Raw genomic sequence first — 14,304 nt, 5'->3', positions numbered from 1 at the left:
GGCGCAGTGGTTGAGAGTCCGCCTGCCGATGCAGGGGACATGGGTTCGTGCCCCGGTCCGGGAAGATCCCACATGCCGCGGAGCAGCTGGGCCCGTGAGCCATGGCCGCTGAGCCTGCACGTCCGGAGCCTGTGCTCTGCAACGGGTGAGGCCCCAACAGTGAGAGGCCCATGTACTGCCAAAAAAAAAAAACCAAAACCCCTGTCTCTAAATAAAGTCACATTCTGAGGTACTGGGGGGTTAAGACTTTAATATATATGTTTTGGGGGAGGGGCACAATTTAGCCCATAACAGGAGCAAACTCTTCAATGGGGCTTAATGTATGCCAGGCACTGTGCTAGGTACTGTGTATTAACTTCTTTAAGTCTCACAAGAGCCCCATAATAGAATAGGTTCTGTTATTATTCAACATTTTACATGAAGAATCCTGAGGCTCAGAGAGATTATGTAACTTGCCCAAGTTCGCACAGGCAGTGAGGGCAGAATCTAAACTCATGATTTCTGGCTTCAGATCAACCAAATCTGAAATCCATCCAGGAAGTAGTAGTGGAGCGGAGTTGCTCCCTGACTAAACCATGCTTTTTTTTTTTTTTTTAAATTGTGGTAAAATATACATAACATAAAATTGACCTTTTTAATCGTTTTTGAGTGTACAGTTTAGTGTATTAAGTACGCTCACATTGTTGTGCAGCCATCCCCACCATCCAGCTCCAGGACTTTTCCATTTTTCCAAACGGAAACTCTGCCCCATTAAACACTGACTATCCCTCCCCCAGACCCTGACCTCCACCACTTTACTTTCTGTCCCTTGGATTTGACTCCTTTAGGGACCTTATATAGGTAGAATTATACAATATCTGTTCTTTTTTTTGGCCACACCAAGCAGCTTGTGGGATCTTAGTTCCCTGACCAGGGATGAAACCTGGGCCCTCAGTGGTGAAAGCGCAGAGTCCTAACCACTGGACTGCAAGGGAATTCCCCAATATTTGTGCTTCTGCGTCCAGCTTATTTCACTGAGCATACCATTTTATCCATGTTGTAGCCTGTGTCAGAATTTCCTTCCTTTTTGGAACAAAATTGGGTCATTTGTAGAGACGTGGATGGATATAGAGACTGTCATACAGAGTGAAGTAAGTCAGAAAGAGAAAAACAAATATCGTATATTAACACATATATGTGGAACCTAGAAAAATGGTACAGATGAACCAGTTTGCAGGGCAGAAATAGAGACACAGATGTAGAGAACAAACATATGGACACCAAGGGGGGAAAGTGGCGGGGGGGTGGTGGTGGTGGGATGAATTGGGAGATTGGGGTTGACATATATACACTAATATGTATAAAATAGATAACTAATGAGAACCTGCTGTATAAAAAAATAAATAAAATAAAATTCAAAAAAAAATAATAAAAATGCCAAAAAAAGAGAGAAGAATTTCCTTCCTTTTTAAGGCTGAGTAATATTCCAGCGTATGGATGGACCATTAAACCATGCCTTTTTAAGTCACTTGGTTCTGCCCTTATTAGCTGTGTGACCTTGGGGAAATCACTTAACTTCTCTGAGCCTCAGTTTGCTCCTGCATAAATGAGCCCACACAAAGCCCAGGGTGTGGGGAGGATTACGTGAATTAATTGGTTTATTATTATTATATTTTAATATTTAGGCTTCACTGGGTCTTAGTTGCGGCCCATGGGATCTTCATTGCAGCATGCAGGATCTTTAGTTGCAGTGTGTGTGGACTCTTAGTTGTGGCATGCATGCGGGATACAGCTCTGCGACCAGGGATCGAACCCGGCCCCCCTGCATTGGGAGCACGGAGTCCAACCCACTGGGCCACCAGGGAAGTCCCGTGAATTAATTGATTTAAAGGGTAGTGATGGGTATCCAATACGCGCTCAACGGCATCAAAAGGCAGATGCAAGGGGCGTGCAGTGGCGGCCTCTGGTCAGCAGGAGCCGCTGCCGGGACCTCCGTGTCCGCCCCGCGCCGCAGCGAGCGCACGCGCATCAGAGCTTTTCTGCAGCGGTTGCTTTTTTTCGTGCTTCTTCCCCGCCCTTTACCCTCAACTGTATTTATTACTGCAGACCCTGAGCCTGGCTGTCTGCTTTTGCTCTGTGCTGAAGCCCTGCTCCTCCCCCAGGCTTCTGGGTCTGGGGATGGCGGTGGGGAATTGTCCCCTGCCAACATCTGGCGCCATCCCTGCAGCTGTGGGGTGGAATACCTCTGCTTGGAGGGTTACAGAGGGGAGGGAATGTCTTAAATTTCCCCATTCCCCTTAAACTCTCCCCGGCTTCTTTAATTTACATTAAGTTAAAATTTCTCAATAAGCAATCTATTCACTTGCGAGCAAATTCAACCCTCTTAACGAGAAAACTTTTGCTTTTAATCTCTGAAATGTTCCAATGTGCAAGTGCTGTGAAGTGCCTAAGACGGAGCCCAGCACACAGTGAATGCTGAGTGCACTTAAACATTTTTATAAAATGAAGATAAATCATTTATTAAGAATGGGAAACTGGGGCTTCCCTGGTGGCGCAGTGGTTGGGAGTCCGCCTGCCGATGCAGGGGACACGGGTTCGTGCTCCTGTCCGGGAAGATCCCACATGCTGCGGAGCGGCTGGGCCCGTGAGCCATGGCCACTGAGCCTGCGCGTCCGGAGCCTGTGCTCCGCAACAGGAGAGGCCACAACGGTGAGAGGCCCACGTACCACAAAAAAAAAAAAAAAAAAAAAGAATGGGAAACTGGATACCCATCTGCTGAAATCGCGTCCCTCGAACGGCGCATGCGCTAGCCTTGTAAAATTAACATAAAGTGTCAGGAACACAGGCGCAGGTGTTAAAGATACGGGATTGAGCTCGGGCATTGACGTCTGCTGCCTGCCACTCTGCGGCTCCGATCCTCGGTCGTTCGGTAGATATTTCTGGAGCAGCTCCTTCCTGCCTCAGTTTCCCCCTGGGTTAAACGCGGGATAGTGATGGCAGTCTTCGATTAAACGAAATCAGGGCTGTGATCGCGCTTTACAAAGCAAAACGCGCAAAGCCTTTGCGGAGAGAGGAGTGCATAGGCTTATTTTAGAGTCCAGACCCGAACTTGCATGGCTTTTTACAGACGCACGTCTCCCCTTCTCCCAGCGCAGGGAAAGCACTGCAGTCCCCCTCTTTTTGACAGAGTGAGTTTAGGGGAAGATTTACTGAAAGGGGTTTATTTACGCTAATGAGAATATCATTAATTGATGCAAGAAATACTTATGAACGCCTACTGTGTACCAGGCATTGAGCTGGGCTCTTTACCAAGAATAAAAATGCTGAATTCAATGCCAATTCGTTCTCTTGAGCCAAAGATCTGATATATACAGCTGTTTCTTAGGGTCATATTAGGACACAAATGCAAAATAGTCTTCCTGCGCCTCCCCCTGGAGAGAAAATGAAGTAGAAAATGAGATTGCGCATGTAGAAAAGCGCTTAGCCCCCGTGCTTGCGACAGGGCAAACCAGTACCTGAAATGTGTTTTATTAATAGTAATGATAGCTAATTAAAATAGCTGACGTGTATTGAGAACTGTGTCAGGCACGGAGCTAATCCCTGTACATATATTTAGTGAATTTTACTCTCCCCCAGTGAGGTCGTACTGATGACCCCACTGCGCAGAAAAGGAAACTGAAGAATAGAAAAATACGAGTATCTACTGTAAGAACACTTAAAGTGGTGGAGCTAATAAGGTGTTTTGTTCACTGGTATATCCACAACACCTATAGCAGTGCCTGGTATAGTAGACGCTCAATCTGTCTTTGTGGAATAAATGAGTGATTAATACCTGCCTTTAAAAAAGCTTTTTTTTTTTTTCTTGTAAATAGACAGGTAGTTGCAAAAATGGTACTGAGAGGTCCCTAGTACTCTTAAGCCCTGTACTGTCATCTTACCTAACATCAAACGGAGGAAGTTAACCTTGGTGCAATCTACAGACCCTATTAATATTGTAATCTGCTTTTAATAGGAGTGCTTGGCACTTTGCAGACTGATATAGTTGCTATGATGTGGTTAATATTCTCAGCTAAAACGGCTCTTCGCGTTTTGCACCTAAGTATTGCATCCGGTAGGCGTGCACCCTGCACCGGGCGGACCACGCCCCAGGGAAAATCCAAGTGTGGAACGCAGACCCTCTATATTAGAGCAGCGGCGCCGACGCCTAAGGGTTACCCTGTGGGAGGCCGTTCATGCGCCTGCGCGGGGCGTCGCTTCGCCCCGCCCCAGAAGCGGGGGTCAGATGACCCGCCCAACCGGCGTCGGCCTATAAAAGCTTGGGTGTTGACGTCAGCGTTCTCTTCCGCCGTCGTCGCCGCCATCGTCGGCGCGGCTAGCCACCCTCGGATCTACCTGGGAGAATCCACCGCCATCCGCCACCATGGTGAGCAGCGCTGTTCAGCGGGCGGCCTGAATCGGCGGCGGGGCCTCCGTAGGGCCGGCCCTACCAGGCCTGGAGAGCTGTGGCCTCCCTGACGGAGAGGAGACATGGCGGCGGCGGGGTCGGCGGGCCCGGGGCTGGGGAAGCGGCTGCCGCCATGTCTGCGCGCTGCACTGCTAGCCGAGCTCCGCTTCCGGGGGCGCCGCCGCCTCCAGGACCCCGGGCCCGGCTGAAGCTGGGGCGGAGGCGGGGCGGGGGGTATGATGATGTGGCAGACGCTGTAATGGCGGGTGCCGCGGTGCGAGCGGGGAGAGGGGAGCCGCCTTATGTAACCCGTGGGCTGGGAGTTTGAGTCCGATTTTCTGTCGGGAGCCGGGGGCGGCAAGGAAATGGCAAAAGGAGAGGAGTAAGACCTTTAGAAGTGTCTCGTCTTCTGACGTTGTGTAACCTTGGTTCTTCCTGTAACTCCCTTTTGTGAACACCTGATTCCAAGAACCACGAGGTGGAGGCTCCTGCCTGTTAGGGCTGCGCAAGCCTCCCACCCGACCGGGGGTGGCATAGTTAAGAATCAGGGGCGGGATGCGTGGCTCTACCTGATTGACCCCCCCCCCCACCCTGCACAGCGAGAGGTGACCTTGGATTTTAAAGAGCCCCTTTGGTTGGGGGAAGGCTGGGGGTATAACCAGTGGCAACACGGTGGGGGGACCTTCAGCTGGACCCCAGATACGCCAACATACTATAAAGGAAATCTGTTGTCACTCTTTGAGACTTAGTCCCCAGTACTTATTCTGGGTTGTCACTCTGGGTTGTGACAACAACCAGCGTCTGGCTATTCAGGGACGGGGTGAATTGCACTTTTAAAGGAGTGTCAACAAAGAAAGGGGGGATCTGGGTGGGAGTTGAGGCAGCGCCAGGACCAGCTCCCTCTGGCCATGGCCTAGCAGTCTATTGATCAAGGTTTCAGTGCCAAGCCTCATTCCTGGAGTGCGGGGCCATTCTGAGCCTCCCCTCTCCCCCCCCCCCCCCCGTCTCCGCCCAGGTGAACTTCACGGTAGACCAGATCCGGGCCATCATGGACAAGAAGGCCAACATCCGAAACATGTCCGTCATCGCCCACGTGGACCATGGCAAGTCCACTCTGACGGACTCCCTGGTGTGCAAGGCGGGTATCATCGCCTCCGCCCGGGCTGGGGAGACCCGCTTCACTGACACCCGGAAGGACGAGCAGGAGCGTTGCATCACTATCAAGTCGACGTGAGCAAAGCCTTAACGCGCTCTGGACAGGGAGGGGGGAGGTGCTTACTCTTGAGTCCTTGGGCGGTGGGTAGGGAGGATAGACAGTAGTCAGCCCTTTACTGACCGGTTTCTGGGGAGATGAGCATGTTGGGGCTGGGTTTTTGGACTGTGAGGGACAATGGGGCTTCAGCTAGTGAGATGGGAACCTTTGTCTCCTGTTGGAGAGGCACAGTGATGGGGTGGTATTAAGGGGATTTGGAGAGGAGGGGGGCCAAGGGGCTCTTGGCATTGTCTGGAGAAGGCTGGGTGGGTGCTGCTGGCATCCAAGGATACTGCTAAAGGCCTTGCCTTGCCTGTGGTGGCCCCCTGTGAGTTTTCTGGCCCCAGATGTTAAGAGGGTGAGAAAACTCCCCTCCCCCGCAAAAAAAAAAAAGGCTGTAACAACAGTTGTCTTCATCTGGTAACATCTCCTTGGTCATGGGCTCTGAGGGAGGGAAGGGTGAAAGGTAGTCTTTGGGGTTTCTGGATCTTGCCTGATTGTGTAGCTGCTCTTTGAAATCAGGTGTGTTGAGCTTGAGAGGAACCAGGTGGGCTCTGGTACCATTGCACCTGTACCAGGGAGGTGGTGGTTCCCGGCAGAGGGTGCTGCAGAGGTAAATGTCCCTGGATAGGATAGCTCTTGTGTGGGAAGTCTGCAGTTCATCTCTAGAGATGAGTAATGCAGGAGGAGGAGACAGGTTGCAGCATCTGTCTGGTTTTTTACTGGATTGCAGCCTCACTTCAGAATCAAGAGCATCCACCCCGACTCCTGTGGGCAGGAACCTGATGGACCAGAGGGCTAGTGGGAGCAGGTTAGGAGCCAGGCTGAGGTGTGCTTCCATCTGGGTAACCTGTCCCAATCTCTCAGGGCCATTTCCCTCTTCTACGAGCTCTCAGAGAATGACTTGAACTTCATCAAGCAGAGCAAGGATGGCTCTGGCTTCCTCATCAACCTCATTGACTCCCCTGGGCACGTGGACTTCTCCTCAGAGGTGACAGCCGCCCTCCGTGTCACCGATGGTGCCTTGGTGGTGGTGGACTGCGTGTCGGGTAAGCAGCAGGCTTCCGCACGGATGGCGGGGAACCTGGGGCTGTCCCCTCTTTGGCCGACGGAGACGCCTTATCCCCTGTTGGTCCACAGGCGTGTGCGTGCAAACAGAGACGGTGCTGCGCCAGGCCATTGCCGAGCGCATCAAGCCTGTGCTGATGATGAACAAGATGGACCGGGCCCTGCTTGAGCTGCAGCTGGAGCCCGAGGAGCTCTACCAGACCTTCCAGCGCATCGTGGAGAATGTCAACGTCATCATCTCCACCTATGGGGAGGGCGAGAGCGGCCCCATGGGCAACATCATGGTAGGATTGCCTGATTGCTGAAGTCGGGGTCCCTTGGCGGATTGCCATCTCCTGCTGTGTTCCTAGTACCCCCTCCCGCTTCTCCCACCGGGTGGGCAGCGTTCCTCATGCAGACTGGAAGGGTTGTGGTCTTCTCCTTGAGGGCTGCCCTTGGGAAACCACTGTTGTGAAGCCATGGCCTCCTGGGGATTCTTGGGAGGTTGGAAGGTGAGGTTGCCGGGAACCTTGGAATGGCAAGAAGGTTGGACTTCGGTGGAGGCTTTGGGGTAGCGGCTCAGCCTGCTAACAGGGGCATGGGGCAGTGCCTGTGGCATCGCGCACCCCCTCGTGATGGGGGCAGAGCTGGGCACCCTGTACATGATGACTAAAATTTCTTCACTTTGACCTGACGGCTATTGAAGAAATCCAGTGTCTGAGGGCTGGGGTGCTTGGGGACTTCGTAGATGTGGTTTGTGTCCAACTGTTCAAACTCACAGCTTTCTCCTGCCCTCTCAGATTGACCCTGTCCTTGGTACTGTCGGCTTTGGGTCTGGTCTCCACGGCTGGGCCTTCACTCTCAAGCAGTTTGCAGAGATGTACGTGGCCAAGTTTGCCGCCAAGGGCGAGGGCCAGCTGGGGCCTGCTGAGCGGGCCAAGAAGGTGGAGGACATGATGAAGAAGCTGTGGGGAGACCGGTGAGTGCTGGAGACACAGCTCAAGTATCTATGGGGTCCTTCACACCCACATCCCCCCAGATTCCCTAACTTGGGTTGAGCCTTCTCTGACAGGTACTTTGATCCAGCCAACGGCAAATTCAGCAAGTCAGCCAACAGCCCAGATGGCAAGAAGCTGCCGCGGACATTCTGCCAGCTCATCCTGGACCCCATCTTCAAGGTGAGCTGGCGTGTGCTTGATAGGTAGGCATCCCCAGGGCTGTCCTTGGGCTCCCTGAGAATCTGATACCCAGCCTGCTGCAGCCAGTAGCAAGATGCCATGGGGCAAGGCAGGGCCAGGCTGCAGAGGCAGCTCCTGGGACAAGGATGAGGCGGCATGAGGTCAGAACGCCCTCAGTGTTCCACCCTGACAGGGAAGTCTCCCCGACCCCTGGGCTTCAGCATCGGGGACCATCAGCCTCCCTGACCAGGCAGCAGGTGAGATGAGGTAGGAGGGTCTAGGCTTTGCAAGCCTGTGAGTTTAGTGAGTGTATGCTCAATGTCTGAAAATAGAAAAGGGTTTTTTTCTTTTAACAATCTGTTGAGAAGTGTCCCCGTGATTTGCTTAATTGGGTCAGGCCTTTGGCGGTAAGCGAAGATGGCCTTTAAAGCTCCAGAGCAGGAAGCAGGTAGCTTCAGGCTTCCAGTATGTTCCCAAACCCACTTTGCCATGTCTCTTGGGTGTCAGGTGTTTGATGCAATCATGAATTTCAAGAAGGAGGAGACGGCAAAACTAATTGAAAAACTGGACATCAAGTTGGACAGTGAAGATAAGGACAAAGAAGGCAAACCACTTCTGAAGGTGAGTGGAGCGGCCATCCTGTGAGTCCCCATCCCAGCTTGAGTGCCATTTTCTCAGGTAATCAGACAGCTGGCTGTAAGGATCTCAGTCAGGGCTCCACACTGGGCCCAGGCTTATATTAGAAGTATCACCAGCAGGAGCCCTGTCACCAGCAGAGGTGGGTAGGAGACATCAGGTGTTTTACACTGCTCTTCTAGATTCTTTCTCAAGTCATTTTTTTTCTCCCTCTCTCACATCCCCTCCTTTAGGCAGTGATGCGCCGCTGGCTACCTGCCGGGGATGCCTTGCTGCAGATGATTACCATCCACCTGCCCTCCCCTGTGACGGCCCAGAAGTACCGCTGTGAACTCCTATACGAGGGGCCCCCAGACGACGAGGCCGCCATGGGTACGTGGGGCGTGCCTGCACCCCGGGGTTAGAACGCTGGGCAGAGCTGCAGAATTCTGGAAAGCTGAGCTGCCAGGGAATCAGTTTTCCCTGTGGGGGGTTACTTTCTCTCTCCTCAGGCATTAAAAGCTGTGACCCCAAAGGCCCTCTTATGATGTACATTTCCAAAATGGTGCCGACCTCTGACAAAGGTCGGTTCTATGCCTTCGGCCGGGTCTTCTCAGGGCTGGTGTCCACCGGCCTGAAGGTCAGGATCATGGGGCCCAACTACACACCCGGGAAGAAGGAAGACCTATACCTGAAGCCAATCCAGAGGTGAGGTGCTCTGTGAGGCAGAGGGTGCCCAGCAGCCTCCCTTCCGCCCCTCAGGCCAGTGAAGGGGGAAGGGTGAGGGTTATCTGAATGTAGACTTGGCCAGGGGAGGCCCACCAGGAAATAGTGTCTCCTCCCCACTAGGGATTCACGGTGAGACACAGCCTGGAGTTGGGAAGCAGTTAGGCTGAAATTATGGGGGCAGCATACATTTTAAAATACCCAGAGAGCAGGCTCTGACCCCAGAGACGTCACGTGGTGGGTGGCCACCCAGTCGCTGCTCCAGGTGTGGGTAATGGGAAGACAGCCTCCATTCCTGCTAGTTCCTCAGGGCCCTGACTGTACTACGACCTACGAGTGCCGCTGGTTTCCCCGTGGCACGCATGTCTGGCCTGGGTCAGGGTGCAGAGTCCTGCACAGGGCACGTGTTAATGAGCAGGTGGCTCTGTCCTGGTGTGCAGGAGCCAGAGCTGTCACTGAGACCTGGGTCGCAAGATAGATTCAGGGCTTGGCCCAGGGTGGGATGGCACTGCCCCTCCAGACAGGAAGACAGCCGCAGGCTCCAAGACAAAGGCGGCTTGTCTTTTGGCCGTTTGGTCATCTGCCACCCTGGTGCCAATGCATTGTGGCCTTCTCTGTCTCCCCCAGGACGATCCTGATGATGGGCCGCTACGTCGAGCCCATCGAGGACGTGCCTTGTGGCAACATCGTGGGCCTGGTGGGCGTGGACCAGTTCCTGGTGAAGACAGGCACCATCACCACCTTCGAGCACGCCCACAACATGCGGGTGATGAAGTTCAGTGTGAGCCCTGTTGTCAGGGTGGCCGTGGAGGCCAAGAACCCGGCCGACCTGCCCAAGCTGGTGGAGGGCCTGAAGCGGCTGGCCAAGTCGGACCCCATGGTGCAGGTGGGTGCGCCCCGGCCGTAGGCGACCCCTGCGCCAGGGGTTTGTTGCCTTACGTGGTGTGGCTGAGCCGGAAAGATTCCGTTGGCTTCTCACACAAGTAGAGATTCCGTGTTGAGAAAACCAGCTGTGCTGGGTACACCTGCCCTGGCAGAGGTGCTGCCCTTAATTTAAATGGTGGTTTTCCACCCAGGAACCCAATTTCTTTCGTAGGCTGCTTGGGTCTTTACAGGCTGATTGTGCACGGAGGGTCCTTACAGAAGGTTAATGTTGAAAACGAGTAAAGAGGACCCTGCTATCTTCCCCTCAAAACCCCATTTTGGGAGTCTGCCTTTTCCATCTGGAGGGAAGCTTGGAGCCCGCTTTCCACCTGTCCCTAAGCCCTTGGGTTTCCCACATTTGTCCTGGGGTCTGTGCTCAGGCTGACACGTGGCCCTTTTCAGTGCATCATTGAGGAGTCCGGGGAGCACATTATCGCAGGTGCCGGGGAGCTGCACCTGGAGATCTGCCTCAAGGACCTGGAGGAGGACCACGCCTGCATTCCCATCAAGGTGAGACCTGGCACTGCTCTGGTGGCCGGAGGCCCGCTGTCCCCAGGATGGAGGGGCCGGTGGAGAGCACAGACCTGGGTCCAGGCTGGGCTCTGAGGGGCCCATGGACTGGGGCACTCAGTTCTCTGTCCTTCCATCCGTTACTGCCAGGTGATATGTGCTGTCGTGACACCAGCAGCTTAGATGCGTTGGCAAGGCTGGAGTGTGAGCGGTCTGCTTCTTAAATTTTTTAAAAAGCTCTTGGGAAGTGCAGACACTGAGGCTTACGTAGCCGGCCCCATGCCCAGCTGGTGCGTTCTGGTTTCCATTCTCTCCTTTTTTTTCCCCACAGAACTGAGCGCAGATCTGTGTCTGTTCTCAGACCTGGATTTGGGTTTCTTTACGTGTGGTTCTCCTTGTAAAGTTTCTGTGTTTTCGTTTCTTTCCTTATAGGAATGAAATTTTCTTTTTTCAGGTACGGTGACAGCTTTTCCCCATTGTTCTCTATGTTAGAAAACTTATATGCTGGGGTGTGGGGTTAGGCCTAGCACTTGTATCTTTTGAGATTTTTTTTCCCCGTTAATACCGCATATGTGGAGTTTCACTGTTTCACCAGCCCTCTTGGCAGTGGGCTTCCTCCTACGAGGGACTAGCTGCACACCTCATGTTTACACAGAAGACGTGCATGGCTCTGTGCCGTGAGATCAAACGCGCTCTGCTTTCTGTGCCACTGCCACTGTTAAGTGGGCCTCGTTATTAGGAAGACCTTCTGTTAAGATGCCTCTCAGGTGTCTGGTTCCTGTGGCACACCTGACCTGACCTGCGTGCTCCTTTTGCAGAAATCTGACCCAGTTGTCTCGTACCGAGAGACCGTCAGTGAGGAGTCTAACGTGCTCTGCCTGTCCAAGTCCCCCAACAAGCACAACAGGCTGTACATGAAGGCACGGCCCTTCCCCGACGGCCTGGCCGAGGACATCGACAAGGGCGAGGTGTCTTCCCGCCAGGAGCTCAAGCAGCGGGCCCGCTACCTAGCCGAGAAGTACGAGTGGGACGTGGCCGAGGCCCGCAAGATCTGGTGCTTTGGTCCTGATGGCACCGGTCCCAACATCCTCACTGACATCACCAAGGGCGTGCAATACCTCAACGAGATCAAGGACAGCGTGGTGGCTGGCTTCCAGTGGGCCACCAAGGAGGTGAGGGGCCGCTCAGGCATGGCTCTGGTGGATTTGTCACTGGGGGGTCCTCCTGTCCTTGTTTGCCTATTGGCAAGGTGGGGCTGTGGTCCTGCCTCCTGGGAAGGGGACCCTAGGGAGGCCGAGATGGTCCCTGTCGGTGAGACCTGGAGGAGCTGGCACAGACAGTTCTGGCTGACCTGTTCTCAGGAGCTGCAGTAGAGGCGGTTTCTTGATGGTGTTCCCCTTCCTCCATAGGGGGCGCTGTGTGAGGAGAACATGCGGGGCGTGCGCTTCGACGTCCACGACGTGACACTGCACGCGGACGCCATTCACCGCGGGGGCGGCCAGATCATCCCCACGGCCCGGCGCTGCCTGTACGCCAGCGTGCTGACCGCCCAGCCCCGGCTCATGGAGCCCATCTACCTTGTGGAGATCCAGGTGGGGAGGCCTGGCCCCCCCAGCTGCTGCTCCCGGTCCCATCCTGCCCAACAGCTGCTAATAGTCTTTCTTTGCCTGACAGTGTCCGGAACAAGTGGTTGGTGGTATCTACGGTGTCCTGAACAGGAAGCGGGGCCATGTCTTTGAGGAGACACAGGTGGCCGGCACCCCCATGTTTGTTGTGAAGGCCTACCTGCCTGTCAATGAGTCCTTTGGTGAGTGACAGTCTGGTGTGGTCCTCAGATGCCCGCTGTCTTTGGGGTGGAGCCCAGCAGACATTCAGCCCATCTGGTCTAGGACGGGACCCAGTTCTTTTATCTTTTTTAATATTTATTTGGTCGTGCTGGGTCTTAGTTGCGGTAGGCTTGCTCTTTAGTTGTGGCTACAGGCTCCTTAGTTGTGGCATGTGAACTCGTAGTTGCGGCATTCATGTGGCTCTCTAGTTTACTGACCAGGGATTGAACCTGGGCCCCCTGCGTTGGGAGCGTGGAATCTTAACCATTGTGCCACCAGGGAAGTCCCAGGGGCCCAGTTCTTTCTCGTGCATGGCACAGGGTGGGTCTGATGGGAGCTGTTGCTTTCTGCATCGCAGTTGAGGAGGAGGTGCCCTGTTTCTCATTTGGGCCTCTGGACTCTTGAATTAGGGGGAAGGTCCTTGGGCCTGTAAATCTTACAAGCAAAGCCTGCAGAGCAGCTGCGCTGGAGCCCTGGTTCATCCTGAGAAGGAGCAGGTGGAGACCAGAGGCCCAGGAAGGGCTACCCCTGCCTCACTTGTTAATCAGTAGCCTTTGAGGGAGCCTTTGGGTGAGGGATAGGATAATGGGCCTGACTTCTGACATGAGTCAGGTAGTCTGGACTCAGTGATCCTCTGGTGTGGGCCTGTGTTCCCACCTTCCCCTCCTGGCGGAGGCCAGGGAGCTGTAAGGCACCACACCTGGGCTTCCCTGTGAGCGCTGTCTCTGTGCCTCCTACAGGCTTCACCGCTGACCTGAGGTCCAACACGGGCGGCCAGGCCTTTCCCCAGTGTGTGTTCGACCACTGGCAGATCCTGCCCGGTGACCCCTTCGACAGCACCAGCCGCCCCAGCCAGGTGGTGGCAGAGACGCGCAAGCGCAAAGGCCTGAAGGAAGGCATCCCGGCCCTGGACAACTTCCTGGACAAGTTGTAGGCAGCTTCCCCGCAGCCTGCTGCCTGGTGGGACTCAGCGCAGCCCCTGCGCCCAGGGACAGGTGACCACAGCAAGAGCCCCACATTCTCCACGACACCTTGAGGCTGTCCAGACCCAGTAACGCTCTGCCTGACAAGTTTCCGGGGCCCACTCCATGCCATCGCTCAACATGAGCACTTGATGCCGTTTCTTTCGATATTTATTTCTAGATTTCAGAGGCAACAGAAGTGCCCTCACAGCAGGGACTTACCTGGCCGGTGGGGATGGGGGAGGAGATGGAACACCCGAAGCCTTTTTTAAGAGGGAAATTCATATGTCCAAAAAAAGTTAAAAATAAATGCATTAAGAGGTTTATTTGGGTAAATGGCCCGTAGTGGATTTTCCTCCGGAAAGGGGGAAGGAACAAGCAGGTAGATGTTCTCTTCGGACAGAAGCTAGAAGGCAGGAAATCCTGTTGAGTGTCACCATGAGCACCTCCAGCTGTATTAGTGCCATTGGAATAATAAATTTGATATGGTGGTGATCGTGCATGCGTGTCCATGGTCTTTCGTGCATGCGTGTCCATGGTCTTTCTCCATCCACTCAGGCTAGAATGGACTCCCTGTGCTGGTGAGCGAGGCTATTGGTGACGCTCCAATACACAGTGTTAAGTATCACCTCCAAATGTCATCCAGGGTTGAGGCAGAGGTCCGAGACTTCACGTGAGCCAGGCGAGTCCAGTTGTCCATCTGTCACGTGGGGCCAACCGGTGGAACTGTCCTACATCTGTGCTGTCTGCAGGGACAGCCACTGGCCTCCGTGTCTACTGAGCGTTTGAGATGGGGGCAGTGCAGCCCAGGACCGTTAACTTTCAGCTGTAAACGTTTCCA

At 54.0% G+C, this 14,304-nt stretch overlaps 1 protein-coding gene across 1 annotated transcript; it reads left to right on the top strand.

Moving 5' to 3' along the window:
• Positions 1-4,305: 4,305 nt before the first annotated feature.
• Positions 4,306-13,963, top strand: EEF2 (eukaryotic translation elongation factor 2). The gene is made up of 15 exons (XM_082621813.1): positions 4,306-4,402; positions 5,439-5,653; positions 6,543-6,724; positions 6,816-7,027; positions 7,523-7,701; positions 7,795-7,900; positions 8,408-8,521; positions 8,770-8,908; positions 9,028-9,223; positions 9,869-10,127; positions 10,568-10,675; positions 11,494-11,847; positions 12,085-12,267; positions 12,350-12,482; positions 13,242-13,963. The coding sequence occupies exons 1-15, from the start codon at positions 4,400-4,402 to the stop codon at positions 13,433-13,435; spliced, it is 2,577 nt and encodes an 858-aa protein (XP_082477939.1). The 5' UTR covers positions 4,306-4,399; the 3' UTR covers positions 13,436-13,963.
• The last annotated feature ends 341 nt before the right edge of the window (positions 13,964-14,304 follow it).

This window comes from Mesoplodon mirus, assembly GCF_964341445.2.
Source record: "Mesoplodon mirus genome assembly, chromosome: 5".
In the NCBI taxonomy this organism is placed as follows: domain Eukaryota; kingdom Metazoa; phylum Chordata; class Mammalia; order Artiodactyla; family Ziphiidae; genus Mesoplodon; species Mesoplodon mirus.
The sequence above is the reverse complement of the archived record's forward strand: the minus strand, read 5'-3'. Positions and strand labels throughout refer to the sequence as shown.